Source organism: Trematomus bernacchii, unplaced genomic scaffold, assembly GCF_902827165.1.
Source record: "Trematomus bernacchii unplaced genomic scaffold, fTreBer1.1, whole genome shotgun sequence".
Taxonomy (NCBI): Eukaryota; Metazoa; Chordata; class Actinopteri; order Perciformes; family Nototheniidae; genus Trematomus; species Trematomus bernacchii.
Window position 1 is genome coordinate 17,843,420 of NW_022987973.1, and position 18,240 is coordinate 17,861,659.

Below are 18,240 nucleotides of genomic sequence, written 5' to 3' on the forward strand. Positions count from 1 at the left end.
AGGCAAAAAAAGAAAAGAGCTCAGAGGACCTGTGGACAGAGGCTCCGCCCACCTGGGGGAATAAACAGATCTACCCTGGCAACCCCATAACTCAAAATTACCATAATCAACTTATTTAGATGTGAACATGGAATGAGATGTTTATAAATTAATCCCTCAACCGTCTCTCCCCTTCTCCTGACCTCTAATTTATTTCCATCCAGTGCTGCGGGGCCTTTTCGCAGCGTGCAACTGGATGTGGTTGAGGGTGTGTTGCTCCTGCTGGCAGGTGTATAAGCAGGTTGAGCAGGTTGTTCCCTGAATGCCACTCGGTTGAGCCCTCCTCCTCCCTCCCTGCTCCTCTCTCCGGGCCGAATGCTGATTCACTCTCACACTTTGGCAGCTCAGCGAAGAGATTTTGTTGCCTGTGCACCTGTTCTCATCTGACATAGCTCAAGAATAAGGTAAGGAATTACTGAGGAAGGATTTCATTTTGTCTTTGTCTCCTTACATTTTCTCAGGAAGTCTGTTTACGCCGTTATACTTAAAAGTAAAACAAAAAAACCCACAAATAACGTTTTTCGGTGAGATATTTAAGCCGTAAATCTTTTTTTTACAATCATTTGTACTGTAACATGGACATTCAATGTTTTTTTTAAATAATTTGAATAGCAGCTTTTAAACAGAAATGCTGAGAATTAAGTTAATCACAGGGTGGCAACACATCACAACATCAAGTGACATACATACTATAGGACCTTACCTAAACAGGGTATTACATACAATGCAGTTACACAGCAAGAAGTTTCCAGTGGACTGGAGTAAAAATCACAAATAGTTTTATCTGAGTAGAGTTTAACGGAATATTAAAATAGAGAACCTCAAAATTGTTTGGTATTTGAGTAAATGTACTAATTTACTTTCAACCCCTGCTTGGGTTTAGTCTTATATGGACATTGGGGTTGTATAATACAGTTACAGTAAGTAACATAAGACATAAGATTCATTTTTAAACCGATTTGCAAAATAAATCATGTAATAGGTGTGAGGGTTAAAAAGTGTCTTTAGCTCTTTAGTATGTGTGTTTATGCATCCCTGTATATTCTCGGCTGACAGAGCTGTTGAGGTGATAGTGGGTACAGACTCTGACAGGCCAGCTGAGTGGGAACTATTTTTTAACAGTGGGCTCCTCTCAGTGTGAGGGGTCAGAGGTAAACATCGACACACAGCGCCTCAGAGACTCTGCTGAGGGCCAAATAGCATCTCAGCGAGTAGGGCGCTTCGCTACTGGAATTCCTTTCAGAAGAAAAGGTGGAGAGTTGTTTTCCACAGCTTTGAATGACGGATGTTCGAATATTTTAATTATGTTCAGCAGAGTAACACAGCGAAACAGAAACTACTGGTTTGAAACAGCCCACATATGCAATACAACGATAAAAAGCGGTGACATTTGTTTCAGGCAGATATATATGAACACAGGTTGCCTGAAACCTGTTTGAGATAAAAGTTCAAAGTGAATTTTTTTATTTGATCTTTCCTTGACTTTAAATCTTATCCCCACTGACCAGGTGCAGATTAAGGTATATGGTGCAAATCAAAACAAAGCAGCAGCTCTGCTGAGCTGCCTGTTAAACTGGTTTTATTAACTTGCCTAATTTACACCTGAAACTCAGTGCCTGCAGCGCAAATTGAGCCTATTATCCTCTACAGAGCGTATGTCACACTTCAACATGCTCTGCTAGTTAAAAAAACACTGTTACATTAAGAATCATTTTCTTTTTTTTTATTCATGAAAGAGTATTCTCTGCCTAAAAATAACTGTCGGTCAGTCAGGGACAGAAATGTGCGGACAGACTGGGGGATTAATTTGAGCCATTGTATGACTAAAAGTAGCTGACAAAATACGACAGACTTCATTCAACAACTCAACATAGGAACCACATAGATATCAATGTGCTGCATCATGAAATATGGGAGTCTTGTTAGTAATTGAAAAAATATGCTATCTATGAACGAGGGTATTTATTACTTGAACTTTCTAAGTATGTTTATTCTTCTTCAGATTGTACCTTGGCTTTACACACTACAATACCCATGAGCCTTAGCCGCTGAAATAGCACTTTGTCAAAGTCAGTATGCTTTGTTATTGCAATGAGAACGAAACACAGCACCAGAATCTGAAACTAAAGGAATTTGAACTATTGACTGTCGTATAAAGTCTCTACAAAGGGTAACTTGTAACTTCTGCTGACGTACATGGTGCACACATCATTTAAAGCTCTGTGATTCAATGTTTCTTACTTAAAACACATCAAACTCCATTTGGTCTGGTGACAACAATTGAGTCAAAACAATCCCTTCGTCTTGAGGTTGCGGAAGATATCAAATAGCAATGTTCAGCCAGGTGCCTCTTTTAGTGGATTGAGCCTATTCCTTTAATCACAGGCTCTTAGATTCCACCTCCTAGTGTCAAACTGTACTATTTAATTCCCACAGAGTACAAAAACACCCAAAGCAGGCTGATGAGTGGACGATAAACAAGCTTGCTGAGGAAGTGACCACAGAGGAACATATCTGGCTCATTGGTTAATGACACTCAATACAATTGCTTGTTTTCATAGAATGGAAGTTTCATTTTTTGGAAGGATGCAATTGGTGAGATTTTTCAGAAATCCAAATCCCCAATTCTTCTCAAAGGCAAGGGATATATTTGTTTTGTATGAATTAAGAGTCAATTCACTAGGGTAAGTGAGATTTAAAAACAATGTTATCTATCATTTATTTGTTTAAATGGTTGTACTCTTAAAATGCCATGACAGGCAACACCAGAAATGTGATTTCCCCAGATTTAGCTTCTGCGGGCCACAATGTCACACACTGTTGATAGAGCCTGTTGCACTTATAACAATAATTTGCAGTGAGGTTGCCCTGTAGAGAAGCAGATGGAGAACACATACAGTACCTATGTAAATTCACCCTGTCATAAAGATCTCACTGGAGATTGTGTTGGGACCATGTTGAACTGGGGTTATTTTCCTGTGTAACTATGCAGGGATGACTGCTTTTCAATTCACATATAGGCATGTTCATGTAGCTGTGGCCCATGTCTGAAAGATGGAAAGCGGGACGCGAGCAGTTGTTCAAATAATTGTATTATGACTTGTTAAAGCAAGTTATTTACGAAAATGGAAACAATCCAAGATGTCTTTCTGGTCAGGGATGAACACAAGTTTAACACCTCTGGCTGCTACTGCATGGTTTTTATTTTGGGTACTTGGTAACATATTTAGTCCCAGTCACTTGGTGGGAGCAGGAATACAAATAAAAGAAATACATAAATAATTATGACTGTCTTATATATTGCTTATATGTCTTTGGGCAGGATTCACCAACTTTGAGTATTCATCTCTTATTTTGTTGAAGGGTCTGTGTATCCTTTTCAGTGTTTTTGACTGCATGAGCTGCATGAGCTGTCAAACGACTATCCCCGTACCACATTTACAAAGGATCATAATGGAAATAAGCACATTTGCACTCCCTGTTTATTTTCATTTCATAAAAGTATATTGAACCTGTTGAATTTTGTTTCGCAATTTGAAACCATCAGCGTCTTAGATTTATTTTAAGTAATGAATTAAATTGTATTTAATCTCTTGTATTTCAGAGTGAAACCAAACAAGGAAATGGGACTGTATTTAAAGACCACGGCATGCCTCTTTCTGTTTGTCCAAGCCTTTCACTTGGCATCGCTCCAAAATTCAACCGACTCTCCGGGGCGGACAATTGATAAAAGCTGGCTCCGTGAATTGGCCAACAAAGTTGATAAACTTCAAGATGCTGCTGACAAGGGCGCACAGAATGAGAGTTCTGAAGCTAATATTATGGATCCAAGTAATGAACACAGCAGTGGGAAAGCATCTGGCTCCATGGTAATATTTACTGAGGAAGAGAAGAATCTGGAACAAAAAGAAACATCTGATGATCTGACGGTTGTCACTAACACCGCACCTACCAAATTTCCCACAAGAACCAAGCAACCTGAATTGCCAGGCACCACTGTCTCTCCAACTCCTGCTGCCACAGATTCCTCTAACTCAAGCAAGATCAACATGACAGAAGCTGAGGAGGAATTACAAAACTCCACGACTACTCCACGAAACTCCTCAACTGAGCTGAGCACACAGAACTCCACCAGTGTTTCAGATCACTCCAATACCACGGATTCACAGAAAACAACTTTGGCTCCAAAGAGCAACACTACTCAAGAATCCAAGACAAAACCCCACCAAGACACAGGGATAACTAAGTCTACAGAACATAACAGCAACACAACTTTACCAACCACAGTGAAGCAAGAGATAAACAAGACAACCTTGTCTCCTTCGACAACTGTACTCCCATCTGAGACCACAGAAACAAGTCCTGCTACTACAGCTGCCGCTGCTCCGAAAACACCTGTGACGTCCAACAAGACAGACAAAGCTGGTGCCTCAGGGAACAACCCAGATAGAGGTACTGTACTGCTGTTGTTTTAGGTGTCACAGTATCTGCTGCACATTTCTGTCCAATCTGCTTTGTATGTCTTGTTAGAAGAATGACCTCACTTTATAGACAGAAACCATAAAAATAGTAGTATTTGTGTGAAATTCTAGGCGCTCATAACATACTTTTGATTGATTTAAGCGATAAAGCAACATAATATGAACACAATCCTTAACAGATCACCCTTACAGACATAAAGTAACTATGCTTATTGCAGTCATCAATGTTGATTGTTTAAAGACATTGCTCTTTTTTACCAGCCTTAACCTGACCCACATTTGCTGGCTTCTATTTTCCCACTGGCAGAGGACAAACACCCCTTCTTTCAAAGAAAAGGTTGGATTGGGTTTCAGGTGCTATCAATGTGGCAGCTTTAAGTGAAAGGGTCTATTACAACCACCTTTTTAACAGGACAATGAACCCCTTATTTAGTGGCAAAAACCCCCTGAAAGAGGCGGTCAGGGACTCAGGTCAGAGATGCTTGTGCTGCCTCTGTGCAGGGGCGTGAGACTAGTCTTTGGTGTCAACCACAAGATTGAGGAGATAGGACTGGAAAAAGTTCCTTTAAGTATAGTGTAAATCTATTCTTCTATCTGTCTGTCTGTTGGTCCGTCCATCTATCCATCTATATGCTTAATAAAACCGACTAATATAATCTCCTTCACAATGGTGATCTGGCAAGAAGGCAGCAGTTATATTGCAGGTCATTCTAAAACCTGGCATTATTTAATCATAAATAAGACTTATTTGTCCAGCCTCAGACTGTATATTGCAAATTCTGGGTATATTGTACAGGCATAAAATGGCCTTTACAATGAAATATACAAATGCTCCATCCTGCCGCAATCTATATCTCGAAAAGCAACTTTTTCTGCAAACGTGGGCGAGCTTAGTAACAACACCATGGCAAGAAGGTGTAAAAAGACTGAGGTTGGGATTATAATACAACTGAACTCGCATAACACAGATATATGTGACAGCAGAACATAACACTAACAGATGATGGCAATAAACAAATGGGAAAACAGTTGAGAAACGGATGGAAACACAAAAATGAAAAAACTGCTACAGTTACTAAGACCTGCACAGTGTGCACAAAATGGTGTGACAGACAATGTATATAAATATTAACAGAGGACACTTTTCTGGCACTGTCTTTCCAGCAGTTTCAACCAAATTTGAGATATCACCTGATGAAGGTGCTACATGAAAAGTCAGGAAGTTTTGATGAGTTTTAAAATTCATACTGAAATTAACATTTGTCTGTTCTGACATTCACAGAAATCAAGTTTACAAAATACCAACAAAGAAAATACACCACTCAACCATATCTTATTCGGCCTACTTTCAAATAAAGGGGAACAATGCAGCTGAAGACAAAAATGAAATAGCACTGTATAAATATATAGTTTTTTTTGCTTGACTTGCCCCAAGTTAGGATAAAATGTAACCTAGCAAGTCGCTAAATTGAGCCATTTGTAGATAAACGGAGCTGCTGAAATATTTACGTGGGAGTCCTGATAAAATACAAATGTGGCACTTCTATGTCAAAGGATAAAGAAAACATTTCCTTCACTTTTACTAAATTCCCTTTTTCTAGCTTCAACAATTAGCCAACACTTTAGTAACACATTTAAAGTCTATAGTTTACATTTTCACAGTTGCACATTTCTTTAACACTCATTGTCGGAATAGGTTAGTCATCATATAATCATTTATGTTATACTTATACTAAGGTACTAATTACCTCTGTTCATCTCCATGAAGAAATGTATGGACACATTGAATCAGTTATGAGGGATATAATATTATGGGAACTAAAGTGATGTTCAGTCATATTTCACATTGTTAATGTTGGGATTGCAGCTTGTTGTCTTGAAATATTCAAATGTATTCAAAAATGATCATGATTTGGGCTTGTTAATTGCATTAATTATCACAGCGTAAAATATACTAATCTGTACAGCTGTCTTATTGGATGTGTATCTATGAAGCGTGCCGCCACTGGAAATACAGTTGTCAAAAACAAATTTCAGCTATAATTATCTGACAATTATCCCTCAAACACAGCAGCTGATGGAAATAATGTTGTTGATGACAGATTTGTTATATTTCTCTCCGACCCCCTCAACTCCTCATTCCTCCAATAAAGGTTTGGCAACAGATACCCACACAAGCAAAAGAAACGGAGCGTGGGGAGCTGTGCTGGGAACGGGTGTGGCTGTTGCCTTCGTGGGACTGGTGGCCTACGTCATCCTGAAGAAGAAACAACAGAAGGGTTTCACTCACAGGAAACTGGTTGAGGAGTTTCCTTCAGACCCAGGTATGTTCCAACACACTAAATGCCAAACTGAATTATTTGTATTTTGTATACCCTTTTAGATGGTATGCCTTAAGGTGAGGCTACCTAGTGATTGACAGATCACTACAACAGGGTTTTTACAAAACAAGGTGTTGATCAGTGAGCTGGAGAGTTACCTCTGGTCTTTAGGGCACACATACACACACACACACTAAGGTAAGCTTACCACGCAACATAGGATCATTTACTATGACAGGTTACAGTTTCACAGATTCTTGGCACGTAATTGAGGAAGACGTGATTTTCTTGGACTTTTTCACCTTCAGGGCCTCATAGTTAACATTTCTCTTACGGTAAAACCATGCAGCTTCCTTCTCTTCTGAAGCATACAAGCATGCAAATAATGTTCAAACTGGATAGGTAACTTGTTAGTCAGCTGAAGTGCATAGACCAGCCTTACAACTTACATTTAGAACGAGAGAGTTAAACTGTACTATGGGGCCTCTGGCTCATTTCATACTGTAAGTACTGTAGCAGTTCAAACAGTCAACAAAATAGCCTTCAATGTGAATTAAACCTTGCAAAACCTGTATGCAAAACAATACGCACCATTAGTCAAACATTCCCCATAATTTGTACACACGGATCATTGACTGCTGGAGCTGTAATCTCTGTCTGCATTAGCTTAGGCCAGCTATACAAACTAAAGAGCCAAGTAATTGTTTTTATAAATACAATTATACAATAGATTTATACCTTCTAACACCTTCTTTTCTTAGACCTGCAGTTTGGATACAAAAGTAATATACCATGTTTTTTGATTTATTATAACATCCAACTGACTAAGAATGTTGTGTTTTTTCTCTTTGGGACATTGAGCAACCCTATCTGTGTGTTTCAGTAGATTTTTTTATTTACGAGAACGTCACTCCTTCAGTGTTCCCACTCACCTCCAGTCTCCCTTGTTTAGTCTCACCTCTGCAAGGTGTTATGATTTCGTACATTTCCCAAAGTGACTTTTTTAAAAACACCATATATTGTGTGTGAACTTGCTGCATTCAGTACCTTTAGGTACAGGAAACAATACTGCGAGGAATGATGATGTTTTTTCTAGAAAAATAGATTTGTTTGAAAGGTTTTTGTACATGTTAGTTCTAAATGGAGGCTCAGCAAGGGACATTTTGCTTGTTGACCGTAATGGATTTTTTTGTAATAGTGAAAACAAAGTTGGACAGTAAATATATCAAAGGGATGTTATTTCTGGGAGTTATCCTTGGGAATAAAAACATAACGACCCAAAAGTCAACCCAGAATTTCCACATCAACATTCACAGATTAGAACAGTAACAGAAGGGTTGAAAGTCGGATTTTGCCATGAATAACAGGTTAATTTGCAAATAAAAAACATAATCAAAATGTTCAGGAAGCTTTTTCTCTGTTAAGTACAAGATCAATAAAATGACATTAAAAAACATGATCATACAAATGTTTAATGTGCAATTGTCTGATTTCTAGTTCTCAGATTAGACAACAGCGAGCCTTTGGACTTGAATTTTGGAGTTGGTCGTTCTGCCTATTACAACCCTGGACTCCAAGGGGACAACATCCAAATGAGCAACTTTCCGTGACGTCACTGACACTTAAAAGACGCCAAGTACACAAGTCATGGACAACCTTCAAACAAAGTTGACCAATTATTGTATATTGGCATTTGATAGACGACATTTTTAGTTGGAAATTTAAGACTAAGACTGTCTGAAAGTGAATTGTGTGGATGGAAAAGGGTTTTTGAAGATCCGTTTTCAGCCATTGCAAATGATACTTCAAACCATATACCATACATGTGTTGTGTTGACTATAATTATGCATTCAATTAGAGAGATTACTGATCTATATGACCCAACAGCCAAAATTAACGAGCAGCCATTTTTGTATGTTGCCAAATGATATCAAATTAAGTTTTGCCTGAAGAACAATATGCTTTGCAGTTAATTAAGAATGTCAAAAATGTATACTTGTTAAAACTTTGTTTGATTTTTGTATACTTTTTTTGCATGAATAGGAGCTCCAAAATCTGTACAGGACAAGTAAAACAAAGACATTTGCATATAATCAGATCAGCTAAAGAGGAAATACCAAAAAAGGAAAACAAGTGCTGTTAGTCTGCAGCCGAAACAACAGATGATACAGGCGGCCTGTGGAGGCATTTGCAACATAATCAAGAAGCCATATCAACAATAATCATGTGTATATCAACAATCAACTGCTGGTATGGCATAAGGAAGGTAATAAGAAGTTCAATTTGATACGTACTTTCAGAGTTTTCATAACTGGCAATCACAGCACGAGTCTGACAAAAGAACCGTCAAACCAAAGACCTGAGCGTTTCTTTTAAACCAGCTAGGGAGGATGGGTGCTGTTTTGTTATTCATAGACTGAGGTTTTGGTATTCTGGAAGGGAGTCATGTATTTGGTCTTAGCATTATAGCAACAACTACCATATATCATCATAATATACTGCTTAAATCTTCTGACCTCCAGCTGTCCAAACAGAGATTTCAGTTTCTCATTTGGACACCTCGAAGAGTTACATAGTGTTTACCTGCTTTGTAGTGCGAGCAAAATGATAAAAAACTGATACTGAATTAAAATAAACAATTTAAACATTGGTTTAACTTTGAGTGACAACCTTTTGGCAGGAAACTGGTCTCTGTTTTGACTGATCAAATGTAGTTTGGCAATGGAGGGACGTAGGGATACACTACACTACTTTAATGTATCTAACGCCTTTGTATATAAATGTATTTCTAAACGTATGACTTGTCTATGCTATACAAAATAAACTTCTATAAATGTTTATGTGAAGAAAATATATCTAGAAAATGTTGATTTCCGCTCCCTCAATCCTTTCCCTCATCCTTACCTGAATGAAGCCTGCACTCGATCAATATGTGTCCTGATTATGATTGATATGTGCCTCATCGGCCGAAGCAGCCAGCAGTAACTCAGAGATGTGCGATGTGTTTTGGTGTGGTAAGCTGCTTCAGCGGCAGGCACGGCAGGTCTGCTTCCTTCCTCGCACTAATTCCAGACATCAATCAGAACAGGAAGCATTTTGTCAGACTGAGAGAGGAGTTCTGTGTTACACTGTTAAAGGATCACAGCGATTACTGCACAAACAATGCTTCGCAGATGAATGATGGGATACTACATCGGTTTCCACTGCTCGAAAAATGTAACGGGATATGATGCAGATGCCTTAATAAATAACCAAACCCCAAATCATTTTATTTTTGTTTTGTGATTTGATATTACGTTTTTCCAGTTTTTCTTTCCTGCCAAGATATTTAAGATGGTCTGACAGTAATAGATATTTTATTTATTAAAACATACATAAAGATGAACCCACACACTAATATATTTTTCAGAATCTAGGTTCTTTTTCACAAAACTGATAGGAAGGCTGTGCCTATTTTCATCAAGCACACCACCAACATAGGATGTGATTGTTTGGCAGGGTGCTGAAATCAATTAACTGATGCCAAGCCCTTGCTAAAGAACTTACATATCTCATTAGGTGGAATAGGCACGTTAATCTACGGTTCCAGCTAAGCCAAATTAATTTGAATTAAATTAAAAGATTGCTATCTAAATTGAGGCTATGTCAAATGTATTATTGGCTAAATTCTAATTTAGTGTCTTCAAGCTAACTCGCTGAAAATGAGTTGAACCTATAGGCCTAGCCTGTTGTAAAAACCCAAGACAGTGTGTCTATATCAGATGAGCCTGAAAAACGGTCATCAGTGCATTATGCAGGAATACTCCGATTTGTAATGAACATGGGGCCTTTGAGTCAATGGAAGCTAAGAGGCTCTCTGAGGGAATGTGTGAAGTGAAAAATCACAGTAAAGTAAATGAAAGTAAAGTTTGAATGTCGATTTATCAATACCAGGTCTAGTTGAAGTCATAATTACAGGATAGAATTTCAACACCACTGAAGGGTAAAAGCATATAAAGCAAGACATCAAATGACATGGTTTTTTTTGTCCCATAATGCTGTGTAACCCTTGGTCCAATGCCAACTGTAAAGGATTTCTCAAAAGACAAAAGAATAAAAACAAATCTTGAGTTCCTTCATGTCTAGCAAATTATAAACCACAGGAGTATATTTACCAAAATGTGAAATACTAATTGCATATTACCAAGGCCACGTGGGTTTATAGAAAAAATAAAAATGTCTCGTGTGGTGAGACACAGACTCAGAGTGTGAATGGATAAGAAGCTTTTTATTGTCAGGGTTACCCAGGGAATTAAGATGGATGAAAATGAAAGTCGTGCAGGCGAGAGGGGAAAGGTGCAGCTGGTCAAGTGTGGCGGAGCAGGGCACAGCGAGTCAAAGAAACAGATGAGCCAAAAATACACACCAGAGATATCAACTTGAATACACAATTAAGGGGACCGCAGATGTCCTCTTCTATGGCTGAAACAACGGCCCGGTGGATGAATGACCAAATGGAGTTGATATGCACGGAAGATAAGTTAGATGTAATATGGAAGTGAGCGGAGAGTCATACACTTGTCACAGAAGCAGAGAGTCAAACAGGAAGCCCAGGAGACACAAGTGAAACATTAGCACTGTTCCTCTATTTCCATACTTCCCTTAATACAATGCAAAGTTGTACACTGTGAATAGCACATTGTGTGAATTTTGACTGGTTAGTATTTCTCAAATCACACACAATAGCTGTGCCTCATATGAAGTGGCTTGCTAGCAAGTAAGATTATTGTTTGTAGTACCAAATCATTACAGACTGCTCAATTAACCCTATACAATTAACAATGGCTTCTATCGACAACAGTATAGACGGCACAGTTATAGAATAGTGGAAAAAACCCATATGTATAACTCAGTGGCGTAACTATCACCGGTGCAGCCGGTGCAGCCGGTGCAACGCGCCGGGGCCCAGAGCCGGCAAGGGGCCCCCAATGGCATTGGGGGGCCCAATCACGCAGTCTTCAAAGTAACCAAGCAACCTAAATTAATTTGTAATTTGTCTGTCCAATGACCTTGCTCCCTTTCATGTCATGTGATACCTTGCGTGACGAGCGAACCGTTTAATCAACCTGTACTGTACTGTAGCTAGCAGCAGCAAGTTCGGCAGCATTATAACAAATGTAATAACCGAAGCACAAGGGCAGCGCTCAAAAGAGAAAGGACAAGAGAGAACATGGAGATGTAACAGCTAAACTGACAAAATTAGACAGTTTTTTTTGTCATACATCGTCCTCGAAATCGAGCGCTAATATTAGCAATGTTGAAGTGCAGCGGCAGCCGGAGCCGGAGGCTAACGATAGCTCATCTGCCTCACCACCATCATTGTCATCTAGCTCCACAAGTGAAGCTGTATCCGTGGCTGTGCAACCTTCTTCTCCAGCCAGCCAGGAGGAGAGGCTGGATTTGGCTGTGCCCGGCGGTGGTCCAACAGTTCCCCAAAGGGCCCCAACCGATAGGGGACACTATGGCGCTATTGAGACCCCCGACGCCAAGATAAAAAGCTATATTATAGCAACCGGTCTATGTAGGCCTACCGGCCCATTCCCCAGAGACAAACATCAAGGAAACAGGTTTAATCCTCTTCTTAGTTCGCTGTGCCGTTGTCAGGCTGTGGTGGTCTGAGGCCAGGGCAGGCTGTTGTTGATAACCTATACATGTGGCGCTTCTGAGTGGTTGTGTATGTCCGTGCGTGTGTGAGCGCATCAGTGTGCGCTTATGTTTGGGGCGATGGAGGGGGGGGGGGCCCAAAACAATATTTGCACTGGGGCCAATCACAACCTTGTTACGCCACTGGTATAACTTAAATCTGTACAGTGCTGTTACTGGAGCAACTGGAGTTACCCTCAGCAGGTGCAATTGTTGTTGGTAAAAAGTAGCCAGCGTTCCACACTCAACTCTTGACCATTGTGAGAGCATCATCAGTGTACTCAAAGTGCAATGCAATTTCCCATACTCCCACTGTGAAAGAACTAATGCATCAAAAAAGCAAGTGTAAGTATAGAAAGTTTGTGAATTGAGACAAGGCAAAGGAACAACTCGAGACATGGTCGGGAATATATTGCATTAAGGTTTTTCTAAGCTATAACATGATCCCCTCAGAAGTGCACCATGCACGTTAACAGCATTTCTCCTAGCAACAAACGCCTTCAATTGTCAGTCAACGCCCTTTGAATTGTCAGCCCAAACGCCCAGATGGAGTTTCCACCAATTCTGTCCAAAAAGTGTTATCCTGTTTTTAAAAGTTTGAAAGATATACACAATAGCTGCAGTATCATCAGAGTTTATACTTCCTTACATAAGGAGCGAGGAGTTTGCACATTTCAGATTTAATTCAGTGTCTCTAATGCAGTGATGTTGAGTAAGGATGTTATTCTCATCTTGGAAAAAGTCTCTGACAGGTCTTGAGATCAAAGAGATTTGTTTCTGTTTCTTCTTTTCTTATCCCTCACATTGAACTGAACTACTTACTAAATCATCGGCATGTTCTTAGACCTGAAATTACCAAGATTTACTTCATGAAGTGGTGGCATATGGAGGATGATGTGCAGCTGCTGTTCCTGCCTCTGTTGCCAAATTTGCCCATGGAGGGGAATTCTGGTAAAAGAAGGAACAGCTTGAAATCCAGTCTGACAACACGTTTAAAAATCCTGAGCAGCTACAGCGCCTGGCATACTGAGAAAATATTGATGTCTTTATGTCTTCCTTTGGTGAATTAATTGCACAAAAGGTGGATTTTAAATCACAAAATTAAAACTGAAATGCTCAAAAATTGAAATGTCAACTGTCAGCTCTTGTTTTGCTGGATGGTCAATTATGTTGTACTATTCACAGATCCATCTATATCTACTCATATCTTTCCTCACATTGAGTTTCAGTTTAGATGTATGAGGTGGGTATAAATAAGCCTGCTGCTTTGTTTGTTACACAACAGACGTAGCTTTCTTTCAGCGGATGTGTGGGATGTGTTTGACACATATTTGAATGCCAATTGCGAGTGTGATGATAATGACATTGTTGAAATATGAATTAAAGGCTTAAATATTAATTCCTCCAAATCAGTATAAACTATTACCAAAAGTAAATAGTGGATATTTTCAGGAAATAGAATGATTCACTCTATTACTGGAAGTTTGGGAGATAGATACTCTTGTGTTTGTATGTTACATTTGGAGCTGTAGCCAGGAGGAAATCAGCTAGTGGATAAAGCTAGTAGAGTTCAGTCCAAATATCAAAAACCCTGTTACAAGCACCTTTAAAGCAACACTAAAATATTCCTCATCTTCTTTGGTTAACCCATACTCAACCAGAAATGTAACAGTAATTATGATGATTTTACTAAGTGTTGTTAGTTCTAACACCTCATACATCTTTTTAAAACAAAAAACTGCACTTGTTATCTTTTTCATGTTCAAATTAAACAAATAAGATGCAATGGTGCATCCTAACCCTGTGTATGTTATGCTAAGCTAGGATAATTGCCTCCTGACTCTATTCTGTACAAAACACAGAGAAATCAGAGTCGTAAACTCATAATCAAGCAGCAAACAACTCAGCCTAAAGAATGTATAGCAGAGTGTAGAAGAAGAATGTGGGATTATGAAAACAACCTGAGAATGGTGATTAAATCACAGATAATTGAAGAAACTACTTTTCAACAACATTTTTGTCAGTTGTCTTTAAAGTGATCAAGACTGGTTTCTGTCTTAATTGGGCAAACCAAACGGAGGACAAGGCCTCAGGGAATAATCTAAGTGAGGATAATATTCCAGAAAGTATGTCATGCAGTATGTGTGTGTGTGGGGTTGAAGGTATTGTTTTTCATTTGAATAGCACATCCGCACAGCTAGGACTGTTGTGACATTAATGTGATTCCTGCGGTGTATTGGAAAGCTGACTCAATAGGATATGGCAGAGAGAGAGAGAGAGAGAGTGAGAAATGAGGCCAAACAGCAGGTTAACATTCTCCCTCTGTCACTGTCTGGTTGCACAGGTCGGTCGCTCTGCAGTTTATACATTACCCGTGTGTCTGACAGCCTATTGTCTGTCAGTGATCTCTCCACACTGGTTGCCGCTGCTGTTGGGTCACTGGGGTGGATCTGAAAGGTCAGCGTTCTCCTCTGACGGAGCCCTTCTGGAAAAGATAAACAAACACGAAAGGTTTCCAAATATACAGATGACACAAGGGGGTGATATTAGCATAGACAGGCCATGAATACTGAAGAGCCCTGTGTGTGATAAGCAGAGTTTATGCTATCAGCTACGCAAACTATGAAACCTGTTACCCCGTGGAACATGGCAGTGGTATTCAAAGCACAATTCCTTTTTTGGACAACATTCAGCGGGCACACTTGAACAGTAAAAACAAAAATGACTTTATGAAGCCTTCTTGTCTAAGCAACAATGACATAACACTTTATTTAACAAGGTTGTGTTAATATACACTAACAACCACAGAGTGTATCTATATACTGATTGGAAATCTACAAATAATGGATTGCAGTCGCTTAGAGCTCTATTTATTGATCCTCACTTGTATCTACCAGTCTCAAGGTCCGATTTGATAATTCGCTAATGATATTACAGAGCAAACATGGCCATAAAGTTTTGCTGCTGAGTACAATTGCATGAATGCATTTGGCAAGGAATAAATGTTGCTCAGAATACAGTAAGCAGAACAATGCAATAGAGAAAAAGAAAATCATTTACCAGAGCAAGCTACAGGTCCTGACTGACAAGGTACATTCCTTAAAACCTCAAGAGAGACATTCTTTCTGCATTGTTTCAAAACTGTTGATGTCATTTTTCAGTCAAGGCAAGACTGTCATACTTATGGAAAAGTGCTGTGGATATAATGTTGATACTTATTTTTATTTAGAATACAGGTAAGATGGTCAAAGTGTAAAAGAAAATGTATGGTGGACAAAGGTTGATATAGAATAAAAATGAAAACATTAAAATGATCAAAAACACTTTAAAGGAATTTTCCTTAGGGTTCCCTGAGAGGCTTTTACATTTTCCAAGTGACACGTCCATCCAGAATGACAATTCTTTAGTTAGGGCCAATTATAAGAGGCAGAGTATTTTAAAAGCCCTTTGACCCAACTATGCAAAGACTTACGGTAAACAGATAATGAGAACCGCTCCTGTGAAAGCAGCATTAAGCAGACTTTGGGGAAGTATAATTCCAAAGATATGACAGAAAGTGGGCCAAGAATGGACTTATAAATACAAATTCACCAATGTATGATCTACAAGGAGAGAGAGAGAGAGAGAGAGAGAGAGAGAGAGAGAGAGAGAGAGAGAGAGAGAGAGAGAGAGAGCTGCGGCCAATTCTTGCATAAAAGGTACAGTGATAAGTGCACCTTTAATCCAGTAGAAAGCTATAAGGCCCTTTAATAAAGCCTTGCCAAAGATGACTTAATGCTTCCCTCAAACCCTTATGATCAATGGGGCATACAAATATGAAGATAATAGGGAAAGATGGGTCCTCTCTTTGGTATGTGTGAACAGCGTTACATAAGTTTTACCTGCTCTCAGACAGGATGGACCAGGTTTTCACACGCCAGCATTTTAACAATGTCAGAGGCTAGACTGAAGCAGATTTCAGACTAGGTGATTAAGGCGGCTGCCAGCTTGTTGCAGGCCAGATCAATTCCAATTTCTGTGAGGGATGAGTGTCCCCACAAGAGACGTGAGCTGATTTGGACTGAGCCGCCCTGCAGGGACCAGATCGTAACTTACATGAAGTGCCTTGTTTAAGATCATTTAGTACAACGCAAGTCTCAATTCCTCATAAGCGAATTGCGACTCATTGCACGTTTTTCAGGTTTCTAAATTCAGTCCATGACATAACACAACAACTTGGCCTTCAGTGCAGGGCAGGGTCACCTGAGACACTTTTGTATCGACACAAAATCACCTTCCTCCCTCACAGACTACTTGACAATCAAGGCAATTATGTTATATGTACAAGGAGTGTATTTTATCTTAGAAATTCAGACTCCCTTGGACGATTAAGTCACCTTGTGCTGAGCTATAAAGGTAAACAAATACAAAAGAAACATTTCAATTGATAAAAATGCAGTCTAAATTTGAACACTTTATATTAAGGTCACTTGTTAACCAATTTCTTCGAAAACTGACACATTTTCAATGTCTTGCTTTAAAGGTGGGGTAGGTAAGTTTGAGAAACCGGCTCGAGATCGCTAGAATTTGAAAATACACAACCGGAGAAAATCTGCCACTTCCTTATGCTGCGTTCACACCGGACGCGATGCGATGTTTGGGGGCGGCGCGATTACATGTAAAGTAAATGCAGAGACGCGGACAGACGCGAATTCGCTCCGACGGTGCGCATGAAGCGGTGGACGCCGCGCGAATCACGCGATTGAGGCGATTGAACGGTGCCGCGTTAAACGCGAGAGTTCAATTTTTTCAACTCGAGCGTCAGGAAGCCAATCAGCGGTGAGGATCTCAGCCTGCCGTCACTGACGTTCAACCACACAACATCAGCCGTTAGCTGTTAGCAGTTAGCAGAGGTGGGAGTAAGTCCTACATGTGCAAGTCATGAGCAAGTCTCAAGTCTTGACCTACAAGTATCAAGCAAGTCCCAAGTCACTGTGGTGAGAGTCAAGCAAGTCAAGTCAAGTCATTGCTCAGGTCAAGTCAAGTCAAGTCAAGTCATACGAAATTCTGATGAATAAGCCCAGTTTCCGCATTTAAATCAGTTAAAAGACAGTGGTTATGAAAATGGATTCAACCCACACTATGATCTTGATTACATACACAGTTAATCATTTGAAATCTAATTTAGACCAATGACAATCATATTAGATTCATATTAACCCTAGAACTGCAGACAATATAGCTAGGACTCAATCAAAAAGTCTGTTCAAAAAGCCAGAATTCCAGGTAAGAAAATCATATATGGCATTTGCCATTACACATATTTAATTTAAATGTATGTTAACACTAGAACCGCCAACAGCATCAGCACCTACATAGATATCATTTTCAAATCATTTAATTTGTTCCTCTTCATTTCCTTATAAACTAAGTAGGACGATTTAAAACTCACTTAATTGGGTTAATTTAGAAATTGCTTCAGTTTATCATCATAACAGATCAAAAAGTTCAGATTCATTTTACAATAAATCAAGGAATGATGCACTTCTACAAACAAAATCAACATAATTAAAACATTTAAACAAACTACTAAAAGTAGATGAACTACATTATTCAACAGTTTACAGTAACTTCTGATAATAACACAGGGGAAATAAACGAGGCATCTCTTTTCCTCTCTCTCTCTCTCCCTCTCCTGACAGCCTGTCAGTATCAGGGTTAGTACAAATGAATCCCT

At 39.3% G+C, this 18,240-nt stretch overlaps 1 protein-coding gene across 1 annotated transcript; it reads left to right on the forward strand.

Moving 5' to 3' along the window:
- The first annotated feature begins 304 nt into the window (after positions 1–304).
- Positions 305–10,108, forward strand: muc15 (mucin 15, cell surface associated). Its single transcript, XM_034116573.1, has 4 exons — positions 305–443; positions 3,644–4,491; positions 6,674–6,844; positions 8,339–10,108. Exons 2-4 carry the CDS (start codon positions 3,663–3,665, stop codon positions 8,449–8,451), a joined length of 1,113 nt encoding a protein of 370 aa, XP_033972464.1. The 5' UTR covers positions 305–443; positions 3,644–3,662; the 3' UTR covers positions 8,452–10,108.
- Positions 10,109–18,240: the final 8,132 nt, after the last annotated feature.

Excerpts from the sequence above, each read along its gene's own strand:
- muc15 (XM_034116573.1), top strand. The coding sequence starts at position 3,663 with ATGGGACTGTATTTAAAGACCACGGCATGCCTCTTTCTGTTTGTCCAA. Across the intron at positions 4,492-6,673 it reads AGGGAACAACCCAGATAGAG|GTTTGGCAACAGATACCCAC; the intron begins GTACTGTACTGC and ends CCTCCAATAAAG. Across the intron at positions 6,845-8,338 it reads GGAGTTTCCTTCAGACCCAG|TTCTCAGATTAGACAACAGC; the intron begins GTATGTTCCAAC and ends TCTGATTTCTAG.